Source organism: Tursiops truncatus, chromosome 6 (genome assembly GCF_011762595.2).
Source record: "Tursiops truncatus isolate mTurTru1 chromosome 6, mTurTru1.mat.Y, whole genome shotgun sequence".
In the NCBI taxonomy this organism is placed as follows: domain Eukaryota; kingdom Metazoa; phylum Chordata; class Mammalia; order Artiodactyla; family Delphinidae; genus Tursiops; species Tursiops truncatus.
Genome location: NC_047039.1, coordinates 83,603,579 through 83,628,656, shown reverse-complemented (window position 1 = coordinate 83,628,656; position 25,078 = coordinate 83,603,579). Strand labels below are relative to the sequence as shown.

Below are 25,078 nucleotides of genomic sequence, written 5' to 3'. Positions count from 1 at the left end.
TTGACTATAGCGCCTCAGTGTAAGTTTTAAATCAGCTGGAAATTGGGAAGTTGGCTGGGGCAGGAAAGAGTTGTGAGGGGTTGAATGATTGCAGTCCACGCTGAGTATAGAGAAAGAACATTTGTGTTTAGAGGGGAAAGCACCAGAAAGGGATTCCAAAAGCGAAGCAGGGCTTCATTATTCCAAGGCTCTGTGGGTCTAAGGCTGGTGAGGGACAAAGTTAGAGTACCTGGAGAAAAAACGGTAGGGGACATGAGTCAAGGAATCTGAAGAATTAGTAGGACAGGTGATAAATTTGACAGAAAGAGAAAATGAGGTTGTGTCACTCTATAGGCTAGTAGCTCTGGTGCTTGGGTAGAGTTTCTTACCACTTGCTGATGAGCTGGGAACTGAGGGTAAATGCTCTCTCTGCTTCAGAGAGGAGCAGGGGTCTAAAGACCAAGCACCAGGAAGACTGCCAGGGGTTGCAGAGCCATATTGACATGTATTCAAATCCCATGGGCTCTTGGGCAAGGTACTCACCCTCTCCTAGCCTTTTTTCCCTATTTTCAGACAGGGAATAATGACACCTTCTCAGAAGTAGTGAGCATTAAGTGTGATCATGTATGAGCATATCTACTGGAGTATCTGGCACACATAATAGATGCCTAATAAATGTTGAGTCTCCTCTTCTCCTTGAATCAAATGCCCTTAGAGTGCCAGCCTGGAGGATGACCAGCATCATAGCAGTTAATCGGGTAAGGGGCCAGTGATCCTTGGCTCCCAGTTGGAGCCATGAAATGAGCAGAGTTAAAAAAATAAAACAGGAATGAGTGTGCTTGCAACACTAACCAAACAGAACACACAAACAAAAAGTATTGTCTGTTAGTGTCACAACTCAGCGATGACCCTGAGGAATAATTTTCTTAAATATCTTTTGAAGAATTTTGTTCATGGTGAGGGGTGTCACATAATAGAAGGTGCAAAAATCCTCTGACACATGCTCCAACATGGATAACTCTTGAGAACATTATGTTAGGTGAAATAAGCCAGACACAAGAGGACAAATACGGTGTGATTCCACTCATATGAGGTACCTAGGGTAGTGAAATTCACAGAGACAGAAAGAAGACTATTGGTTATAAGGGCTGAGGGAGGGAGGAATGGGGAGTTATTGTTAATCGGAACAGAGCTTCAGTTTTGCAAGCTGAAGAGTTCTGGAGATTGTTTGAACAATATGAATGTACTCAACATCACTGGATACTTAAAAATGGTTAAAATGATAAGTTTTATGTGTGTTTTACCGCAATTTTTTTAAAAGTCAACAATTAGCTTCTTGCGTTATCTTTGTGCATTTAACTTATGCAAATTCAACTGAAGGCAAATAAATGCCCCTTATCTAGAACTGATCTTCCTTGCCTCCCTCCCCATTCAAACCAAACTTTTGCCCCTAGAGTCCCCGAAAAAGGAGCTTCCCCAATCCCCCTTTCTTTTTTCCCTTTGGGCCAAGCACCTATATTTGAATTTGTATGCAAGACGGTGCTCCGCTGTATCTCTCATTCTCTTCTTACTGTATTTTATAGTTGAGGAAATGAAGGCACTGGCAAGAAGCAGGGAGAAGGGTTTGGCTCCTAGACCACACACAGCACTTAGAAAATACTTTATGCATGAACTAATGAAGAAAATCATGAGAGCTCCCACGTTTCTAGTTTTGAGCTATCAGTGCACACACAAAAAAATATTTGTACTAACTTGGAATATGTGTTTGGGGTAGAGCTGAATAAAAGTTGTATTTGCATTGCCCACAGAGGGGTTTCTAAGCAATGTAGTAGTAATGGCTTCAGCAAAAAGGCAGAGAGTACCAATCAATCTTTGCGAACTCTTTCACTGATTCTTGTAAATTCTGGTTCACAAACAACTGATATCCTGTCATCTTGATATAGAAATAAATCCTTCATACCCCTAAATGATAAGTTTAGGCAACAGATTGTTAGCTCCACTTATGTTATATACAGTTGAAAGCAAAAACTTCATACACTGTGCATGTTTGTATCTCCTCAAAGCACCCAACTGTGCTTTGCCTGCAGGAAGTAGTCAATAAATGGTTATTGAATTTAGAATGTCTTTCTTCCCAATCAGTGAGGTTTAATATGTTTCCAATTCAGAATGCCTATTAATTTTTCAGTATTAGTAAGCCTTTTAAAAAATCCATTTGGGATATGTTTAAGAGTTCACAGCAAATACCATTATATAAATGGTTAAGAAAATACTGTTAAATGAAGCGTGCTTATTCAACACACCAGCAGCCATTGATAAAATGTAATTTAATTTAATCATTTAACTTTACATCGTTAATGTACAAGAGCATTTCTTTCAAACACAGGTTAACACACACTAAAGAGCAATGCTGTTAGAGGAGCAGAGAAACTTTGGAAAACTCTGCTCTCTGAAATGAAAGCAAGGCACTCTCCATTAACAGCTGGTGGATTCCTGATTTCCGCCCACAGAAGGCATGTTCGCACTGAGAGAGCTCTCCCACAAGGGAAGAATCACCTGCTTTAATTCTTGCTGTCCTCATCTGAGCTAGTTTGGTCATCCACTCTGTATGAACTTGTGTGTCAACATTAAGGTAAAAAAAGAGACTTGAATTGACAGATGACTTGGTGGAGGGCGCTCATAGTTGTAATAACTATGGAAGACAGAAGAACACTAGCTATAATCTTTATTTTCAGCACTAGTGTCTGGACCTATCACTAAAAACCTTCATTCCTTCCAACCAATCAATATCGGCTAAAAAGTCTTTTCCTTAAATCTGATGGGTGTAAAAATGAAAAGTGACAGCATTTCTCTAGGGCTCTGTTTTTTTGTTTTGTTTTGTTTTTCCTTTACAGACATGACAAAAAAAACAAGGATTAACATTCCAAGACTAACAGTGCACAAAAGGGTTATATGTATGCACAGTATTTCTAATTTATCCAAATTCATTTTGAATTTGGTCTGAAGCTACCTTGTATGAAACGTTAGCTTTCCTGATATTTAATAATGTTTTTTATGTCTGCATATAAGCTAAAAAAATTACTGCAAAAGTACTACTTTTTCATGGTAAAATGTAAATAAATATTAGTGGTTATTTCTAAAAGCCTGTTTCCCTATAGGTGCAGTAAATTAAGTAAAAAGACCATGGAAAGAAGAATTAGGTCCTAGTCTCGATTCTGTTACCAGCTGTCTGACTTGGGTAACTCTTTGCCCTTTGCTGGGCCCCAGTTTTCTCCTCTATGAATTTCAGGGTGGGTGGACTAGTTGACAAGTCAGGCCCCTTCTAAGTCTAACATTCCAAGATCCTAACATTCCAGATCCTATCATCTTGATATAAAAATAATAATCTCTCACAAAAGCTCACACAAACATAATACATGATCAAATATCAGAATGACTCTTGGAAAAAAAACATATATGATTTGCTATCTCGGCTATCCTTTGCAGCAATTAGGCAATTCATTTGGCATTTGTTTGATTGTATAATTTAATGACAATATAAACAGCATAGTTTTGTTCTTTTTCCTTTAAAAAGACTAAAGCAAAAATGATTTAAAGCTAACAAAAACTACTGTGACATCAGTTTGACATTCAAAGTTTGTTTCTTAGCAAAATGGCCAAAGATATTTTGACTTGATACAGAGTATATAATATAAAGGCTTTTAGACCTAAAAATCTTCAAACATTATTTGAATTTAGCAAAACATAAGCAAAATTTTAATATCAAAGTGCTAAACAGTACTGCCTTAAAAGTCACTGCAAATGAACCATAAAATAACCGCATGGGAAGTAACATTTATTGTACAAATGGTTAATAAAAAGACACATTATAAATATATATATGTAACCTGCTATATTTATATATATATTTGTTTATTTAATTTCTAATTGGTGTATCCAAGTTCACTGTGAACACCCCATTTAAGTATTCTGTAACTCAGCTTCCAGGAGCTGGTGGTCTTGCAATAAATACAGGCAAAGCTATTACAATACAACGTGCATACAAATGTTTATACAAATAAGGACACTATGCAACAAATTATCTCATAATAATATGGCATTAACAGTATAAACATACAAAAGGGAGTACGAACACGGAATGTTGAAACGCAGCCCACTAATCCTTTCTAAGTACTTACATTCACACTATTTTTTTTTTTATAATAAGACTTGCTTTTTCTCCAAAATTGTCTCTTTAACCGATAACAAAAATTAAATTATATATATTTTAAAAACCTTATTATCCCTGGTGCTTACCCTGTATGATCCATTCCTACTCATTTGCATGTTCTCATCTAGGGTTCAAACGCTTAAAACTCATTGAATGCTCCTGGGCCTTCTGAATGAATGTGTCAGTCAGTTTCTATAATTGAAGAAAGTTTAGGGAACTCCGGCTGGATTTACCGAACATGACAAAAAAAGCTGTATTCAATCCATCTTATAATCTGAGCCCCCTTTAGGACAGTTGGACAGTCAGGGCAGGGATCTGTATCCATCAAGAATGGCCTAAATTCTTGGATGGACCATACCTCAGAAGGGTTCTAAAGGGCAGGTGGACAAAGCCTCTACTAGGAAAATTAGCATGTGTCATTTGCTAACATGACTGCCTCCTTTCAATTTCCATATAAAATAAAGGAGAGTTAATAAACAAGACTTAGTAAGACAGCACTTTAAAAATTGCACTTGTATATGGAAGCGAACAGCCATTATCATTTTGCTATGTCTGATTTATAGGTAATCCTCCATCTTTCACCATTTGTTAAAATAAAATAAGGAAGAAAGAAATTAGGAAGAGGGAATTTCTGCTTTGTTTGCACCACATACGTACCCTTGATACAAGAAGTGTACTCTAAAGGGATCAATCTCAAGACACATCCTACCCTGGCAAACAACCCTTGGTTGTTCTTGTTTTTAAATACAAACCAACTATAATTGTATTCCCCAGAAAGAGTTTTAAAACAGTTATTATTATTATTTTTTTTTCCTGCTGGGATAGCATTGTCCAAAAGTGCTTTGTTAGCAATTTCTTAGAAAACCCTCACGAACTATAACCCGCCACACCCCAACCCCAAAGCCTAAATATAAAACACAACCCCAACACAATACTCTGCAAGTTTTCTGGCTTTCAGTTGTAAGGAAAAGTGCCAGAAAAAAAAAAAAAAAAGTCTTTCATTTCTACAGGAGCTTGCTTTTTCTCTTAAGGAAGGACAGAAAATGGTAGGTGTCCAGACCCATCCCTCCGCTGCTTAGCAAGCGGCTGCTAGCGGATGAGGCAGCTCCCTGCTCAGGCTGCTCCTGTTCAGAAAGGCAGGGTATCCAGGAAGAGCTTGTCGATGATGGAAGGTGGAGACACCAAGTCTTCCAACTTCAGGTAGAAGATGCGCTGGAGGCCCAGGGTGCAGATCTTCCGCAGTTCTACCAGGGCACGTAGGACCTTGGGCTCAGTGGGCTCCAAAGCTTGTCCCTTACTCTGATGCTCTTTTAAGCTGCTTGTGATCTTGTTGCATAGCTCCTCCACTCTCTTTGGTTCTTTTAACCCATGTCGTTCTGCAGAGGGTTAGAAAAGGATAGAAAAATTTAGGAGGCAGTTACATCTTAAAAAACCCGGAATCCCTGGACTTCCCTGGTGGCGCAGTGGTTAAGAATCTGCCTGCCAATTCCGGGGACACAGGTTCGAGCCCTGGTCCAGGAAGATCCCACATGCCGTGGAGTAACTAAGCCCGTGAGCCACAACTACTGAGCCCGTGTGCCACAACTACTGAAGCCCGCGCACCTAGAGCCTGTGCTCCGCAACAAGAGAAGCCACCGCAATGAGAAGCCCACACACCGCAACGAAGAGTAGCCCCTGCTCAACACAATGAGAGAAAGCCCGCGTGCAGCAACAAAGACCCAACACAGCCAAAAATAAATTTAAAAAAAACCCAAACAAACAAACCCTGAATCCCTGAGGCCTGCGTCCTGTTCTGCCAGTTGGGATGGCATTTTACAGTCAAAGTGCCCTCCCTCTTAGAGGTAGTTCATGGCCTTTGGTATTAAACAACAACAGGGATTGAATCCCAGTCCTGTCACTTACTCACTGTGTCCCCTTGAGTAAGTCTCTTAACTTCTGAGCCCCAGTTTCCTTATAAAATGAAGATAATAATCATACCCAATTCAGGGTTTCTGGGAGGATCAGCTTGAGCGTATAATGCAGATGAAGTACACAGTTCCCGTCACAGAGCCACATTGAGTGAGTAACAGGGTGGTTACTATTTTGCACACATTATCTGACTGAGGTCTTACAAAAGCCCCATCAGGAAGCAACTCTTTTTCAGAGTGAAATGGAAACACATCCAGGCAAATGAAAAAATGTTCCCATCTTGACACACTGGGTTGGTAAGTGTGGCTGTAATTTCCATTTGTTAATGCAAAGGCTGCCCTGCAAGACCTGATACAAAGCGCATTCTTGTATTTTCATGCTAACCAGCTGGAGAAGAATCCAGATTTTCTTTTCCTTGTTCTCCCAGCCCCATACTCCTATTGACCTACACCTGGCACACACCTACACCTGACCTACACCTGGTACAAAACACACGTTCCTCTGCTGTGGAGACGGAAAAGTCAAAGAGAAGAGAGGAGGCCCAGAGGAGATGGTGCAAGCATTTTATAATGTGGCAAGACATGAACACCAGTATCTTATATTTTTATAAAATAATATATAAATAATCCCCATGTTAAATATTATGATCTCTTATTTTGTAAATAAGGTTAAATGGTTTTCCCAAAGTCACACAGCTGCTAAAAGCTGGGATTTGAACCCAGTCTCCTGAGGCAGACTCTGTCCTCTTGCTCCAGAGCAATGTTGCATCTCCTTGCAAACAGAAAGAAGCATGACATCCAGTACAAATCAATTTGCTCTCCCTCAGCATGTAGATATCAGAGTCTCTTTCTGAGAGAAGAGAAGGAGAGAAGACCTTGGCCCCTGTTATCTTAGTCAAAGTTTTCATCTCTTGGTATATTTACATGTAAAATAATAATTCTTGAGAGATGAAAGATCTCCATCCAATGGGAAATCAAGTACTAGTTTTTAATTTTTCCTACATTAATTTTTTTTTTAGTTGGGAATATTTTTGTTAGAAAAGTTAATTCCCCAAATCATCGGAAAAATGAAGCAACTATCTAGACACTTTTTTTTTCTCTTGCCCTAAATAAAAGGAGGCCCAGGAACCAGGAGATCTGCATTCTTCTCCAGCTTGGCTAGTTGTGTATGACTTGGGGAGCGCCTTTCTCTCTAGAGCCCCTATGAAAAGGAAGAGATTGGATTTAATGACCTCTAAGGTCCCTTCCAGCTCTGATGCACATTTGTATATATTTGTAATTATATTAAAGTACAACCATGAAAATTGCCAGCAGCATCTCAGTGGGCTGTAACTTACAGGTCTCTCATCTCAATGCAACATAATATAGAGAAAAGGTGACTGAACTTGGAGTCAGACAGACCTGGGTTCCATTTTTGGTTCTGTTACTTACTAATCATGTGACCTAATTGCTCTAAGGCTCAACATCCTCCTAGGAAAATGGAGATTAAAGGGTGGTAGGTACACAAGTCTTTGTTGTAGTCTTCTTCATTCTTTTCTGTGTTTCTTAAATATTACACAATGAATTGAAAGAAAAAGTATGATTATAATAAAGCTCGTCTCCATGGTTTATTGTGAGGTTCAGCTAAGAAGATGCTACATAAAAGTGTTCTGCCAACTGTAGAGTGCTACATGCGTGGCACAGTCAGCCCCTAAGACAATACCTGACACATGGCAAATGGCTGGCAGCTGCAGGGTCAAACAAAGGAGATAAAGTCCCCTGACTCCCAAGCTTTGCAGTGCAGGATTTTGCTTTCCCCTAGGAAGCTATTAACTAATCAGGCCAGGTGCAAAGCTGTCCTCTATGGTTTATCTTTACTAAATACATAGTCCCCTTGTTTTAGTCTCAGAAGAAGCACTCAAGAGTGAACTTCAACTGCAATGGTGCTCTGCCTAAAGTTTTATTTTCCCCCAAAAGCAAAAAAGCTGGCTGCAAATTTGGCAGTAAATTTCAAGAGCTATAAAATGTTCGTAGCCTCTGACCAAGTAATCCCATTCTTGGGAATTTATCTGAAGAAAACACTGAACAGAAGAATAAGACTATATGCATGAAGACATTTGGGGTAGCATTACCTATTTTAAAAAATGGAAAAAGATAAAGGGAAGAAGAATAGGGGAACTGTTAAGTGAAAAATGGTATGTTCTCATAACAGAAGATTCTGTAGACATCAAAAAGGACAAATATGAAGGCTGTGAAGCGACATGGCAAAATATATAATATCACATTAAATAAAGATTAGAATATAAAATGGTATCTAAGCTGTGATTCCATCCATGTAAAAAGTATTTCTGCATGTAGAGAAGGATGAAAGGAAACAGAAAAGTGAAAATATTCATGAGATTGTCAGATAATTCTTTTCCTTTCTTTTAAATATCCAGGTTAATGCTATTGGTATAATAAACAATGTTAAAATAGAACAAACTGGGATTTGGTCCTCTGAGAACCCCTCTAGTTGCTGTAACACGATCAGACAGTCATCTTGCTGATAGCAAATTCTATTAAATACTGAAATATATCAAATTAGGTTCATAATGCAGGGAGAGATGCTTTTCCCAGAATAAAATACCGATCCATTGATTTAAGCTTTCCCTTCCTTTCTGTGCCTCATGCCTTGCACTATATTCAAGATCCCATATTCATTATCAGGATAAAGAAACTGAGCAATGTGTGGGCTGGATTTCAGGAGTGGGTTGATTATGGAACCTTGTAACCAGACTTTCTCATGGCCAAACTCACAGAAGGTGCCTCGGAGTTTTCCCTGCTCTCCAACCAGTTGTGACTGCTCGATAACTATGGCAACCATTATTTATTCAGTGAATTCAAGTGGAGATCGATACCTCCTGCCAGCTGGATCAAGCCTAGGCCTGGAATTCCTTGAGGAATTCAGAGACACTCCTGTTAGAAGCCAAGGGCACCTTCTTTGTTGTTTTGAACAGCTACTGGATTTGTGGCTTCTTTACTCCTTCAAAAGGGCTGAGATAAAATTCAGTCTCCAGGCAAACTACTGCCAGCAGTCAGCAAGATTTTCAAATCTCTTGGGAGTCACTAAGTGTCTGGGACCTTCCGAGTAATTTGAAATTCCTTAAAACCCCAATCACTGGCATTTTAGTTTGAGGGACCCCCTTTCATCTTGCAGCTTGGTAAACATGGCTGCAGAGCTGACATACAGAGAGTTCATAAATTCTAGGGGAAATCAGACATTCGGATTTTCCCCCTCCCTAGAGAATTATATACAGATTTCAGCTTAAGATCTTTGTCCACCACTAAATAAAACAAACTTCTCAGTATTTTTTGCATTTTGATCTACAACATTTTTAGCCAATACTTCAGTATTTTAACTCAGCTTTATGTACTCAAAACTTTAAAATACAACTTATAGAAATGGTTACATAATGGATTTATATGTCATAACCGTAGAATACATGAATTGGAAAGAATTTGAGTTATTTAGTTCAAACTTTCTCCTAAGACAAGAATTCCCACTATGAGATACCACAAAGACAGTACCTGGCACCAGCTGGACTGGCAGTTCACTATTACACCCTGATAGTAAAAATATATTTAATAGCACTTTACATTACATTTTTACCTAGATTATTTTACTGCACCCTCACAATAACCCTGTGAATTAGGCAGGACAAAGATGATCTTTATTTAATGAGTAAGAAGGCTAAGGCACAGAGAGTTAAGTGATTTGCCCATTGGTCAAAATGAACCAGTGGCTAATTTCCTTCACACCAAGTCCAGAGATATTTCTATTGTACCTGGTTGCCTTGAGCACTGTTAGAATGTTCCTCCTCTTCCTGAGATTAACTCAGCCTCCCTGTAACTCCCTCCTACTTTCCGTGTACGTAATTAGCTAATTGACTAATTGCTTCTTTCCACAAATATTTGAGTATGTATTCTGTGCCACGCAATGTTACAGCCACTGGGGTTAGAGCAGTGAACAAAGCAGACAGACAACAGACCGCACTCCTACCCTGCGTGCTGTTAGTACTAAAGACAGTTAGTGTCTAAAGACACTGCTGGGTTCCTGTTCATTCTGGCTATCCAGGCCATAGACATCTCTGCTAGGAGAGAGAGGAAGGCAGGCAGGGGGGAGGAGGAGAGACGGGAGGAAGGGAGGGAGAAGGGAGGAAACAGAGAGAGAGCGATGGAGAGAGAGGGGGAGGGACTGACTGAGTGAAATAATAAAGCTATTTAGGTTTGTGTTCATGTTCTTCCCTCTTCACCTAGTTAACATCTATTCATCCTTTAGATTGCAGATCAAATAATTCTTCAGGGAAGCTTCCCTTTTTACTCCCAGTCTAGATCATGTTCTCCTATGGCATTTTCTCTATTTTTTCCCTTTGAATGATATCAGGTTGAAATCAGATATTTTTGCGACAATTGCCTCCTCCTGCATTAAATGTAAGCTCCATGGGGGCATAGACTGTACTTGCTCATCATTGCATCTCCAGCACCAAGCCTACTACATAGGAGATACCCAATAAATACCTGTTAAGTGCATATGTTAATGGAGGGACCCGTAAACTATATTAAATGAATACTAAACAGGTGGGTTGCTCAGAATAAATATGCAAGCTGGGAGTTATTAAGAAGCTAACAACAGGAAAGAACTTAACAAACTCTAAAACCTACCACATCAGAAGCTTTGGAACCAGGTTTCCTGGATGTAAAGCCTTGCTCTATCACTTATTCGCTGGGTGACTTTGGGTCTGTTTCCACATTCATAAAATAGAGCTAATAATGGTACCTGCCTCATGAGTCGTTGTGAAAATTAGATGAATTAGGACATGTGAAGTATTTGGAACAATGCCTGGCATACAGTAAGTACTTAATAAATATTAGCAAGTATCTTCCACATCCCCAGCTCAACTTTCCCTTCAACTTTCCTTCAAATCAGCCACTTCTGAGTTGGCCTACTAATGATTCCACAATCCTCCCCGTCACTCTCCCAATCATCTCTAACAATTTTTCTCCCCGGCTCATATTTAATCCACTGCAAGAACTCTGATTATTATCTCTGCAATGTTCCTTGCACCTATCTTCTCTCAGTCTCACTGCCTCTGGACCAGGTTTTCAATATCTGTTACCTATGTTGTTTTAATAGCTTTTGACTGGTCTCTCTGCTTCCCATCTCTGCTGTAACCCACCTCAGGTCCTTCCAAATCTATTTACTAAAGAACATTAAACAGATAACACAGGCAGAGGCCTTGGCACAGTGCCTCGCACTGAGTATTATAAAATGGTAGTTATTGTTAATTTCATGGAATCCTAATTACCAGTAGATTCCCTTGTCTTTGCTACCCAAGTGTGGTCCCTAGATCAGCAGCACCAACATCACCTGGGAGCTTGTTAGAGTCTCAGGCCTTGCAGAGACCTACCTAATCAGAATCCTCAGTTTAACAAGATGTCCAGTGATTTGCATGCACGTGAAAGCTGGAGAAGGTCTGTTATAGTCAACCCCAGTCCCCATAAGATGTTTGACCCAGTCTACAACTAACGTTCATTTAGTCTCTGTTTTGTAAACCTCACTCCCCAAGGCAGGAACTCACTGTCCATGGCTGCTTATTCCAATTTGAAATAGTTCTGTCTTTTAGAAAGTTTTTCTTATGTTGAGCTAAATTTTGCCTTCCTACAGTTTCCAGGTCTGCCTCTTAGACCCACACAAGAAATGCCAAATCCTCTTCCTCACGGCAAGGATCAGGGGATGAGGAAAGGGGTGATGATACCATCAGGAGCCTCAATAAGGAAAAGCAACTTCTGATTTTGAGCAGGTCTCCACACAGGCCAACCCAGCAACAGCAATAATACAGGTCCAGCCAAAGGAGAAGGAGAGGCGAGCAACTGGGGAGAGATGTGTGTGTAACTCAAACACCAACTAACAAACAGAACTTCCTGCTCGGAGCTCTACTTCTTTCTCTGGGAAGTCATCTCACTGCTACTTCTCATGTCATAATAACATCCTTTACTGACAGGCAGTCCCAGAGACACTGAGCCCACGCTGATCAGGAAACCACAAGTCGGTCAGCAACCTGTGCTCAGGCTGTGATAGTGCTTTTCAGTCAGTCTGTCTGTCTCTGATCTATTAGAGCAGGTGTCTGTCTCCCCAGGGAGACCACAAACTCTTGGAGGGTAAGGGATTTTATGCCTGGCACATAGAAGATGCTCATTAAATATTACTGAGTCAATCTGAATTGAAATAAGGTAGTTCTCAGGAATTCTAACTATTTTCTACTAACAAAGTGGTGGGCTAAAAATAAATAATTCAGATTTTCCTAATTTGGGAAACTTTCTGCTATTCACAATTAACCCATTCATTCAACCAATATTTGCTTTGTGCCAGACACCTTTCAACGCTAAAGTAATTTTAAAGATGAATAAGACTCTCCCTGCCCTCAAGAAACCCTGGGTCTAGCTGGAAAAGAAAGACACAAAGAAATTGCTTAATGTGATGTGCGTAAACAATTGTAGGGATGCATCAACATTTTTATGGATTCTTAGAACAGCTAGCTCTTCCTGGAAGTAAAACTCCTACCATTTAGGATAATAATAGTAAAGGTTTGTCTAATCTTTTTTTCTGCAAAGTATACATTAGCTCATTCAATCTTTACAAGAAACCTACAAGTAGACATTATCATCCCTGTGAAAAACGACAAAACTGAGATTCAGAGAGGGTAAGGAACTTGCCCAAACTTGCAGAGCTAGGAAGTAAGCAGGGTGAAGACTTGAACTCAGCTCTCCAATCTCCAAACCTCATGATAACCTTTCTCCACTACCTTTTAAAAAAAACAGTATGGCCCTGCCAAGTTTTACACTTAGTTTTCCTTGCAATGTAGCCGATGGCTATATGTGATATAAAAACAGAGTAACCAGGTAACCATTTAGAGAGAACAGTGGAGCTCTGGGAAGACAGGTGGTAGAGGGTGTGGCAGGGTCAGCCACCTGCCAGGTTCTGCCATGTCACTGTTTCATTGCTTTCTGCCTCCTCCTCAGTCTCAGAATTCATGTTCCAATAAGACAAAGAAAAAGACTACAGAAAGAAAAGAGCATTTTCTACCTGACGGAAGACATGAGTAGGGAAAGAAAGCCACGGGGAACATTCTTTTAGTGTAGTGTTTTGCAAAATGGCATTTGGGCACTCAAGTTCCCTCCACCATCTGGTCCAAAATTGCCTTTCCAAAATTATTTCCCTTTTTACTATATGGGAAATGCATTTTACTCTGAGGTTAGGTCATAATTCTAGGCCATAAGATAAATATTACATAGAATCAATATTTTCTCCTGAAAATTCTTTACATTTCCCCAAAGTGCAGGACACACTCTCAGCTCTCACCACCAGAAGCAGAGAGACCATGGCCTACAGTGGATTCATGTCTTCTCTCTCACGCTCATTCAAAGACATAAAATCATCAAATGTAATAACTTGTACTCTTTTAATGTTTCTGTTCTTTCTACTGAGATTATATATAGGATTTAAAAGATACATAATGCAACTCCACCCTACTTGCTTTTCCCCAAAATGTGTTGAAGTGTTCCGCTGCCATGCCCTTGCTATGCTGTTTCCTCCGTCTGGAATGTCCTTCCTCTAAATGGTCTCATTTCTTGATACCACCTCCTTGGGAAGCTATTCATGACCAGCACCTCCACTTTTCTTCACCTGCAAAGTGCTAGCAGTAGTCTGAACTTCCCCTGCACTTTTAAGGACCTGAGCACTCACCACCACACACTGAGTTCACTACATCATCATCATATATGACTTCCTAGCAGACCATACACTTTCTGACAGCAGAATTCACACATGACTCATCTTTGCATCCCTAGGGACTGCCACCATGCCCCACATATAGTAGGTCTTCAGTATTTACTCAGTGAATGGATACTTATAATATAGTAATTCCACACTAACTTTCTATTTGGGGGGCTTCTTACTTGTTATACATAATTAACTGCAACTAGATACCACCTCATTGATATTCCATCAGAAGCAAAGCATTTCCATTACTGCTATGTCAGGAATATGTCACTGGAAAAGGGTAGATGAACTGGGGACCTAAAAACACTTGACAACCACAACTGTGGGGAATTCCCTTTCACTGTGCGAAAGGAGAGTGATCTGAAAGAAACCATTTCCTGCCCCACCTCACCACCTAGTTTTTCACCAGGGCACATAAAGAGAGGTGGAGGAAGAGGAAAAAAAAGAATTAGGAAACAAAGTCATGTTTGTACAAACTACCAATATTGTCCAGATTCTCAGAACCTTCCTGGAAAGCAAGACTGGTTAAATGTTTAAGACCCCATTTCCTTTTCATGAGTTCTGTGTGGTTTGGAGCAGAAGATTTTGGGATGAATTTTCTGCTGTCAATAGCCCAACTGATATTTGACAAGCACCCTTTATGGTCAATGGAGCTTATTTAGAAGTCAAGATTTCAGGGTAGGCCATATTCAAATGAAAATTAATATCCACAACAATGTGCACTGCTGTTGCTCAGGCATTGCCTTTGCTGCCATTTCCTGATGCTTTCACACATTTCAAACCCCCTCCGAACCAGCAAATCACAAAGAGAGTTCTGCGAGATCCAGAAATGAGAGAAGAGGCCTTCTTTTTCTTGTGTGTTATAACCACAGCACCTGTAACACCCAGCTCTGCACAGGCTGCAGGACTGAGCACAGGATCTGGATACAGCCCATCAAGGACCGGGCCCATTGTAAGTGCCCAGTAACTGCAGCTGAATTCCTTTAATATCGCTGTCCTTCTTTGAGCCTCTCTCAAGCATCCAAAGAGATATTCACCAAACACACTGCTTCTAAGGCCACCACCTGATTCCTCATGACACTGAGTTTGATTTTGGACCACCTAGGGTTTGCAGAAGGGGCAGGCGTGTGCCTCATTTGAGGGAGTCCCTGTTACCATCCCTCCAGGGTAGTGGATAAGTGGATAAGTGGATAGTGGATAAGTGGATAAGAGTGCTTATTCTGAATCCAGTTTAGCTACATCACAAACCTAATTTTCTGTAATCCTTACTGCCACCAGAGGCAATAGATATTATTCCCCCCATTTTACAGATGGGGGAACTGAAGTTCAGAGAAATGCATTTCTCAATAGTACGTACTTATTAAATACGCGATCCCAGATTCTAACCTGGGGATGGTGGTCTCCAAAATCCTTGCAATTTCTGCCATGCCAAACTGCTTCCTCCCTGAGCATGCCTCTACATAGATAGGCAGTGGATGAGCATATAACTGCCGGACACACAGTAAACTGGAGGCAGAGACAAGACTAGCAACCACCTTCTCCTAATTCCTAGTTTGTATTCTGTGCACTGAACTGCCGATCTCTCCAGGTTGGGATTGCCTGGCACCCACCCGCATGCTGTGACCTCACTGTTGTCTATTAATTTCTACTTAAAGGGTAAAACAAAAAAAGATGTAGGCCTCGGGCCCTCCTCTTAAACCACAACTCTCACACCTGGACTGGCCTTTTCCCTCTTAGTCTCTTTCCTGCTAAAATCTGTGCTCAAAACCAGCCGTCAGGGTAGACCTTTCTAAAATGCAAGCCTGGCCATGACGCTCATCTCTGTGGATCCCCCACTGCTCTCAAGATAACCCCCAATCTTCTCACCTAAGTGTAAAAGCTTCTTCATGCCCTGCCCCACCCTAACCTATCACACCGGTCTCATTTCCCATCACTATTTTTTTACACATTTCCTTCCTGAAACGTGTGGCAGCCATATTTTCAATGGCTTTAGCACATTTTTATTTATGCCTAGAATTCTCACTCCTTCCATTTTAGCCTGGAGACATCCTAAGCTTTTATCAAAGACCAGCTCACATTACCTCTTTTTTTTTTCCCCTGGTTTGGACATATTTACTTCTTTTTAAAAAATTTTTATTGGAGTATAGTTGATTTACAGTGTTGTGTTAGTTTCAGGTGTAGAGCGAAGCAAATCGGTTATACATACACATATATCCACTCTTTTTTTAGACTCTTTTATGTTACCTCTTTTGAGAAGACCACCCCCTACCATGGGTCTCTTAGCACTTTGTACCCACTCTCACATCCCCACCACAGCACTCAGCACCTTGTATCACATGGATTCTTTTGCATCTTCTATCTCCTCTAGGGATGTGTGTGATCATCTCTGAAAGCCCACTGACTTGCAGCAGAGTACCTAGATCAGGGGACACTTGTTGATATACTAGACTCAAAACCCATTTCCATAGAGACATGGCAATGTGCTGGCTTTATTCACGGAAAGCAAAGGTTGGCTCTACTTTTTGTGTCTGTTTTTCTAAATTAACTAAATTTCATACTTTCTAGTTTTGAAGGTTTAACTGTCCTAGGAAGAGGTGAATGGTTTTAAAATTGAACTGAAGAGCTTTAGTTGAAAGGTAGCCTTTGAGCCAATTTCATTTCAGTACTGCTGGAGAAATATGTCTGTGCCTTAAATGGGTTTATTTTCTTCAGGTGCTCCCTTACGTTGCCATTTGAAAGCCCCCTTAATCAAATCCATACTCTTGGAGACAGAGTTTCTTTTTGTTTTGTTAATGGCTCCCTTGGAAGTCTCTGGAACCCTCACAAAAGAAGGGAGTTTCTCATCTAGCATCAAAGACCAGGAGGAGTCAGGTTCCACTTGGAATACTAAGGGAACATGCTAGTGTCCTATTCCTCCCACGGCGCATGCTTTTACTCTTCTTGACCTTCACGTAAACCATTAAATGATGAACCAGCTTAGCCTCTTAAGGTACTCAGACACATCTCACTTTAGCTAACAGATGTCCCAAGAAGGTGCATATAGACAATGCATCAGAAAGAAGGCCCATCTGTGCCACAGGATGCATCTGGTCCTCTGTGAAACTCATCACCTGCCTGAAAAACATGTTTTCCACGGCCAAGAGTGTAGCAAGAATCTGAAATTTAATCCTCAGTCCAACGGCCTAGCCCGTACTTGGGTCTGACGAAAAGGATGGGAGGTGTACCCCTGGTCTGGCTAGCCTCTTCTGGGGCCTCCATCTACTGTCACTGTCTCACCAGGCCCCTGTTTGATCAAGAAGGATGAGATCGAACAGGAAACTCTGAAAGGGTAAAGGGGCAAAGGGGAGCTGGGGCCTGCGGCCTCCAGCAGCCACAGGGAGATGGTATCCCCTCTCTTACCCACTGTGCCTTTCTCTTTCTCTCTCATTCTGCCTTGGAATCCTTTATCTCCCGAAGGATAGAGAGGGAGAGACACATAGGGGGAGAACGGCATAACAAAGAAGTTGAATATATTTTAGGCTTCTGCTATTAACCCTTCAAAATCGTTGAGTTAAACCATTTTTGCTTTATATGAATATCCATTTTCCTCAGTCCTCTGCCAATCAAACTTGCTAAATAAAGCTGTAAATAAATAAAGGTGTATTTTATGTGCGTGCAGTTCTTTGGTTTTACTTTGGGTTACTAGCCAAGGGCTGGGGAAAGGGGAAGACTTGCCCCTCTGCCCCACAGGAACAGGCTGGTTAAGGTAATCTTCCTTCAAAACTCCCTGTAAAAATAACCCTGAAGCAGCGAGTCCAACTGCCCACAGAGGTCCTGTGGAAACTTAGATTTTCATATATTGGGTTTGTTGACAATAACCAAATAGACTGGGAATCCTCTTTCCTGGAAGTTCATGACAATAAGTTGCAGGTGTATGTCTCTTGTTTTTTTTTAAATTAATTAATTAATTAATTTTTGGCTGCATTGGGTCTTCATTGTTGTGCACGGGCTTTCTCTTGTTGCGGAGCACAGGCTCTAGGCGCATGGGCTTCGGTAGTTGTGACTCGTGGGTCTAGAACGCAAGGCTCAGTAGTTGTGGCGCATGGGCTTAGTTGCTCCGCGGCATGTGGGATCTTCCCGGACCAGGGCTCGAACCCTTGTTCCCTGCATTAGCAGGCGGATTCTTAACCACTGCGCCACCACGGAAGTCCCTGTCTCTTGTTTTAAACTAGGGTAAACAGCAGATTTCAGCATAGTGGCAATCAGTTTCCTAATTTCTTGTGTGTGTGACAGCCAAAGCCAGAATCTACCATAAGCCAGGAAAGGAGAGAGAGGGGGACACAGTCCCTTCAAGTCACGGCAGGGTGGTGCTTACCTGTGATCATGCTCAGTGCTGACAGGCAGGCTAAGGCTTGGATATCAAGGTTCAGGCTCTGCAAACTTAAAGAAAAGTCTTTAATGGAGTCGAGCCACTCCCCAAATCCACGAAGGCACTGAAGTCGATGCAGGACAAGTCCATTGCAGAATACAAACTTATCTTCAGCAGTGTTTGACCTACGAGAGAAAGTCGTGGTGGGTGAGGGACAGAGACACATTAAATAGGTCTGTTCAGTCTGTCCAGTGGGATAACATCATAACACACAGGCACCCACACAGTCTTGGGGCAGCGTCCAAAACCCAGCGTGGTGCTGTGAAACCTGCCCAGACGCCCTCCATGAACAAGACTGTGCTCCTGGGATAAACAACCACCACCAGGTGCCTGCTGACTTCCCTGGGGAGCCTCAGCCCTGGGGATGCTCAGGGTAGGGCGTCTGCTCTCTTATGGCTACAAGCAGTTGCTGGCTCATCCTGGGACTCATGGATGGTGGGAGTGAAGCCCAGTGCCCAGTACTCTCTGCAGTGAACACGAGACTGTTCCCTTCAGTGCTCCTTCGCACTTCGCTCCTTCAACTTCCCTTTCCTGTCCTTAAATGTCAAAAACTGATAAGGCCCGAGGCTAGACACTAAAATTCCATTGTGCAGACTCTAAAAACACCAAGTTCCTGCAAGCGCCAGAAATCAATGACAAACTAACAGTGGTCTAAAATAAAAAGAGTCCTTATTTTGTATTACATTCTCTGCTTTAGACAGTGGGGCTGTAGAGGGTTGCTTCTCAACCCATCCAGATAGTTTATATTATGTCCATAGCCATCCCATTCTTTTCTAATGAAAGGTGCCCTGGAACTTCTAGTGAGCACCACTTCGCTGTGGGGCCTTGGGCACTCCTTTAATCTTTCTGAGTTTCCTCTTCCTTATCTATCAAACAGGAATTATAATTGCTACCTCCAAAGAATGTTGTGGGAATTGAATGAAATAAAGGATTTGAAAGCTCATGCACAATGCCTGGTATACAAGAGGCCAATGAGTGTTAGGTGTAACTAATTCTGAATTCTAGGTGGTCCTTACCTTACGCATAAATTCCTTTAATTTTCAAATCTCTTGCCACATATTTCTCTCTCTTGGCCTTCTTCATTAACAAGTTAATGTCTCTTTAATTGTGCTTCTTGGATGAACAGCTTTATTCGTTCATTCACTCAGGAAGTATTTCCTGAGCACAAAGCCTGTGCCGTTCCTTAGCCAGACACTGGAGAACACCTGGTAAATAGGGCCTCTATGATGCCTGCTCTCATGGAGCTTATCACCCACTTAATCCTTTGCTGCCTGCCTAATAGATGGTAGTCACATTGCTGGCTCAGCGTGGCTCCTGCACACACAGGACTGTAACTATGCTAACCACTGGCAGTCTGGTAGTAACTCCACCTCAGTCTCTCCCACAGATCCCTCCACAGAGGGAGGCACGGGAGCGAATGATTCACCCTCAGGGTTTAAAACCCAGACCTCAGAACACCGGCATGAGAATCGCTGGAGCATGACTTAAAAATGCAGATTTCTGGACTTCCTTCAAGGTAGATCCAATCCGAAATAGCTGGGAACGAGGCATGGGAATTTGCACTTTAAGTGAGAGTTTCTGGTAGTATGGTATGAAACTGGGGAGGGGGTGGTAGGGAAGACAAAGAGGGGAAAGGTGATGATTTTTCCTATAAAATTGGTAACATGTTGGTACCATCTCCTATAAATATATAACTAAAAGGAAGGAAGGAAGATGAAATTTAAAATGCTAATGTGGACTTTAAGAGAGAAGCTTAGATCCCAGGTTCTAGCTTTTAGAAAAATCAGTTCCTCTTTGTGTTTGGTGTCATTGAGTGTCATAAGTTGAACCAAATCTTTTGACCCAGAAGCTATTCTCTTGGAGTAAACACTGGGGGTTGAGAAGCTGTGGGAACTCTTCAGCACCCCATCTGGTGTATGAGAACAGCAACTTGTTAAATAGAAACTTGGGAGGTAAATGCAATGTTCAAAGCAAATACTTGCTCCCAGGAAATACTTTATGCACCATGAGAATCTTCCTGGAATCACAGAATGTGAGCTACAAGGGGCTTCAGAGAACACCAAATCCAACATTCTCATTTTACAAAGAAGGAAACTAAATTTCTGGTGAGGCAAGTGACCTGCTCAGGGTCTTAGAGCAAGTCTGTATTAAAACTGAGACTAGAACCCAGGAGTCCCGGCTGCCAGCCCAGGGCTCCACCCACTGCTCAGTTTTTTAATGCCTGGTCAATATTTCATATGTCCACCTTGAGCAAACTTTTCACTGCTGACTTAGTTACAAACACAGCAGGTTTCAAACTTCTTCAAAGGAAGGAGTGGACTGAGGAAGATAAAATAAAAGTAATTACCTGATGGAAAGTCTGAGAACAAACAGCTCCAAAAAGGCTGATTCTATAAGTAATGTCTGATCTTCTTTGGGGAGATCAGTAAATCCGGGAATCTTTTCTGCCCAGCTTCTAGATACGTCAATGGAGGCTGTTAGAAGGTTGTAGAACTGTTGTACATGCTCGGCATCTGTGCCTGCAGCGGCCTGGTCAGTGGGACAGTACTAGAATGCAAACCACAGATAGCGGCGTTATCTCAATCCAACAGGGATAACAGCATCATTTGCAGCTTGGCTCTTCCAAGATTTTCAACACCTAAATCCTTACTTTTAGGTGCCACAGTTTATAAAACCTTTTTGCATTCACAGTCTCATCGGATTCTCACAATAGCCCTGTGACATAGATAGAGTGGATTCTGTTACCACTTAATAGGCAATGAAATTTGCTTAAGTCCCATTAGTGCGGTGGTTTTCAATCCTGACTGCAATCATCTGGGGAGCTTTAAAAAAACACTCATGTCTGGGTCATATCCACAGAGATTCTAATTTAACTGGTCTGGGATCGGGACTGGTCATCAGGAATTTTAAAAGCTCCCCAGGTGATTCCAAAGGGCTGCTGTGTTGAGAACCATTACCCCAGGGGTTTGTGTCTGCATGGGCCTCCAGCATCCACAGATTCCCTAAGGCACAGCTGTCTCCAAACAAGATGCTTAATTAACCCCTGGTTCTCAAACTGTGGCCCCTGGCCCAGCAGCATCAGCAACACCTGGGAATGTGTTAGAAATGAAAATCTCCAGCTCTGCCCCAGACCTACAGAACCAGAAGCTCTGGGTAGGCTCAAGAAACTGTTTTATCAAGATCTCCACGTGAATCCTCATGCACAGTGAAGTTTGAGAATCACGGAATTAACCAATACGAGAAGATGGATGCTTGCTGCAGGTGGATTTCTGAGAGAGAAAACAGACAAGGAAGGGGTCGGGGAGGAGTGTGTCCTTGGCAGGGCCCAGGCAGCTGTGTGCCATCAGACTCAGGGCTCGCGGCTACTAAAATTCATCAAAATTAAATGCAATTTAAAATCCAGTTCTTCAGTCACACTGGCCATATTTCAAGTGCTCAATAGTCACATGTGTTTAGAACACTTCCATCACAGCAGAACACCCTATTGGACATCATTGATCTAGAGGGCCCCGGGAGAAGAAAGGTACAAACAGGGATAAAGTCTCGACACGGCTTTTAGATATGCTGGTAGAGTCTGGGTTTTGCTTGAGTCACTGGAGTCAGGCGGGAAAGATGGATACAGCGAGATAATAATCAAGGGACAACCAACAACACAGAGACTTAGGAGATGTGCAAAAACATTCATATAAATATGCACATCATTGCCTTCGCACGAAAACAGCTGAGTGTGCTTTTGTGTCTCTGTTGATATCCTCAAAGGGCATGGATTTTAATCCTTATTTTACAGATGAGGAAACTGAGGCTCAAAGAAGCTTGGAAAGGTTAATACACTTTCCCAAGCTACATAACCAACAGTGGTACAGCCAAGACTTAAACATGGCTCTGTGATTTCCAGTCCTACACCTCCTAGCTGTTAATAGGTCTGATGTTACTAGCTGGTGGCCTGTAGGATAGTTTTAAAAAGGATTTTGCTTTGCTTTAATTGGAGTTCTCCATGTATGTATTCATTTGGTCCCATATTTTGTCAACACAGTGACTGGCACATAATTGACGCTCAATAAACTGTTGTTGAATATTGTTCCATGAAAGAACAGTCAGGGGAGTGCCTAGGTTTGCAACAATACTCTAACCTGGCTGGAGGACAAACGGCCAATAAGCAGCCAAGTGCTCACTGTAGAACTACACAGGTGTGAGGAAATGAGGCACTTGTCTTAATTGGGTCTTTTTTTTTCTTTGTGTTTTCCCAAGAGGCATCATGAAATAACAAAAGAAACATCAGACAAGGAGCCAAGCTACTTTGATCCTAGATTTGTCTAGCCTCCTAATTTGTGAAATAATGTAGCTCTGCTGCTATAGTTATCTGGGGTAAATTACTTCATTTTTCTGAGCCTCAGTTTTCTCCTCTGTAAAATGGGGATAATATCTTCCTTAACATTTTGTTGTGATGATTAAATGTGATAATACATGCAGAGGACCTGACGCATAGAACGTGTTTAACACATGACGACAGTGATGATACTGATAACAGTTTTGATACTTGGAGTTATCACTGTCCCTCAGCTTCCATATTTATAAAATGGGGGAAGGGGTTGAATTGGAAGGTTTCTAATTTTCAGCCCTGACTTTTTCTAGGATCCCATAATATCAGGTCCAGTTCAAATCCCTGGCTCCTCTGTTCCCAATAATCTACCCAGGGCCTGGATTCTGTGAAGCCCTGGATGTTCTGTGTTGTAATGGACCATGGAAGCAAAGTCCAGGAGAAGGAAGCAGTCATCCTTCCCACAGATATTCAAGGATGACAGCATGATACTGGTGTCATAGACACTCCCCACCAGTTCCTTCCAGCACACATACTATTAACTGGAGGAGAGTGGAAAAAAAAAGATTTTATTTTTAAACTTTCTCTTCTTATATGAATCTAATTCCATATGCTCTCCAGGGGCAGGATGAAATTCAGGGCAGTACCACCTTTAGAAAGTTGACAGCACTACATGTGAAACTCCCAGGTAATTCAGAGTTGAGGAAAGAATGTTGGATCAGGCGGTAGGTCATGGGGACCTCCTCCAGACTCTGGCACTGACTTGCTGTGCAGCCCTAGACAAGGCACTTAACTTCTCTGGGTTTGTTTCTGCCTCTGAAGCTGGAAGTGACTAGACTAGCTGATTCCTTCTGGCTCTTGCATTCAGCTATCTTTCTGTTACTGATTTCTAGTTTAATTCCTTTGTGGGATTGACGGCAGACACCGTATGATTTCTATTCTTTTAAATGTGTTAAGGTGTGTTTTATGGCCCAGATCATCATCTATCCTGGTGAATGTTCCATGTGATGGCTTTTGCATTTGATGATTCTAAATGTTGCTAATCACACCAGGTGTGACGGTATTGCCTAGAATTTGATACTGATTCAGCATTGTTGTTTTAAAATAGTGTGTTAAATGGAGAAAAAAAGACTAAAGAATGTCAAGGAATGGGACCTAACAGCTAGCTCTCTCCTGCACTGAAGTCCCTGAAACCATGGCTCACAACTCAATAATCTCCCTGCTTCCAATATTTGCTCAGAATCCTCCAGAGCACTTAGCTTTCCCCCAGGGTCCTCTGCAGGCCTCCACCCCTGCTGGGCTCACATTTCATGCATCCTGCACACAGGGAAATGCAGTTGCTGCCTGTGTGTGCTGTTTTCTCTGATAGAGTCCAGCAGGGAGGAAAGCCAGCAGGCCCTGTGTGCCAGACTCCAGCCAGACCCTCTGAGCTTCACCTGCAGCGATTCTGGTTCATGTTTCAGAATTCTGGAGCCAAACTGGATTCAGCCTGAGCCACCAGTAACTTGGGGGTGACTGGAGGGTCAGCATCAACTGCTGGGGGGAAAAGACAAATCAAGTATCCCCTCTACTGAACATAAGATTTAAAGAAACGGAACAAAACATTTTAGAGTCTTTCTCTGCCTGGACTAGCAATTTATAAACACCTCGCTAAGGAATACTGTACGTGGAGTTGGAAGAACCAGACCCCTATCTCTGCTTCTGTGCTCCCCTACATCCCTCTGTCTCTGGGATAAGCAGCTTTGGGGTTCACCAAAGAAAAATCTAGAAATACTTGTTTATTGATCATTCTCATCAGACATAGGCCCAATAGAGAAAGACTTTAAAAATGAATCTTTTTTTCCTATTTATGCTTTTTATTCCAGCCTATATGAATAATCAATAATCAGGTTTTACCACTAGTCAAAGACACAATATTGCATTTACTGATAGCTAATGTCTAATGCAGATTTCTCCGAAGCACTTAGATTGAGAAGCTAGAGCTGCAAAAAGCAATGAATACTATTTAAACTAAATTGAGTTGGCACATTTCAAATGGCAATACCATGGCTATACAGGTCAGATTTCAGCCACAACCTAGGCCTAAAATAAGTTATTTGGGAATTACGTGAGACCCTTGGTGAACACCAGCCCTAAAATTTAGCAATGTGATGTTTCATCGCATTTCACAGAGTGGAATCTGCTATTTACTCTTCCTCGGTGTCAGTCCAGGCTAAATATGTAAAATGTCCTAAGAACACTTTGTTTCCACTTAGAATGTAACTTATCCCTGGGTCCTTATATTTCTTTATATTTTAGATGTTATCATTCTATGAGCCAAACTATGTATACATATTCTTAGGTTCTTACACTTTAAAAAGTGACACTTTAAAAAGTGGCAATGAATATATTTTATCCCCAATTTTTTCTTTTCTGATCTAATTGCCTCCCCTCTCTAAAAAACCAAACCAAAACCAAAAAA

At 41.5% G+C, this 25,078-nt stretch overlaps 1 protein-coding gene across 1 annotated transcript in view; it reads right to left on the bottom strand.

Annotated features, from left to right (window-relative positions):
- Nucleotides 1-2,292: 2,292 nt before the first annotated feature.
- NR4A3 (nuclear receptor subfamily 4 group A member 3) overlaps nucleotides 2,293-25,078 on the bottom strand; it is a 39,773-nt gene continuing 16,987 nt past the window's right edge. Inside the window, exons 6-8 of the mRNA XM_033858341.2 lie at nucleotides 20,647-20,846; nucleotides 18,246-18,424; nucleotides 2,293-5,562 (exon numbers count right to left, since the gene is read on the bottom strand). Of these exons, the coding sequence (XP_033714232.1) occupies nucleotides 5,315-5,562; nucleotides 18,246-18,424; nucleotides 20,647-20,846 (627 nt within the window). The 3' untranslated portion in view covers nucleotides 2,293-5,314. The remainder of the gene's footprint in view (nucleotides 5,563-18,245; nucleotides 18,425-20,646; nucleotides 20,847-25,078) is intronic.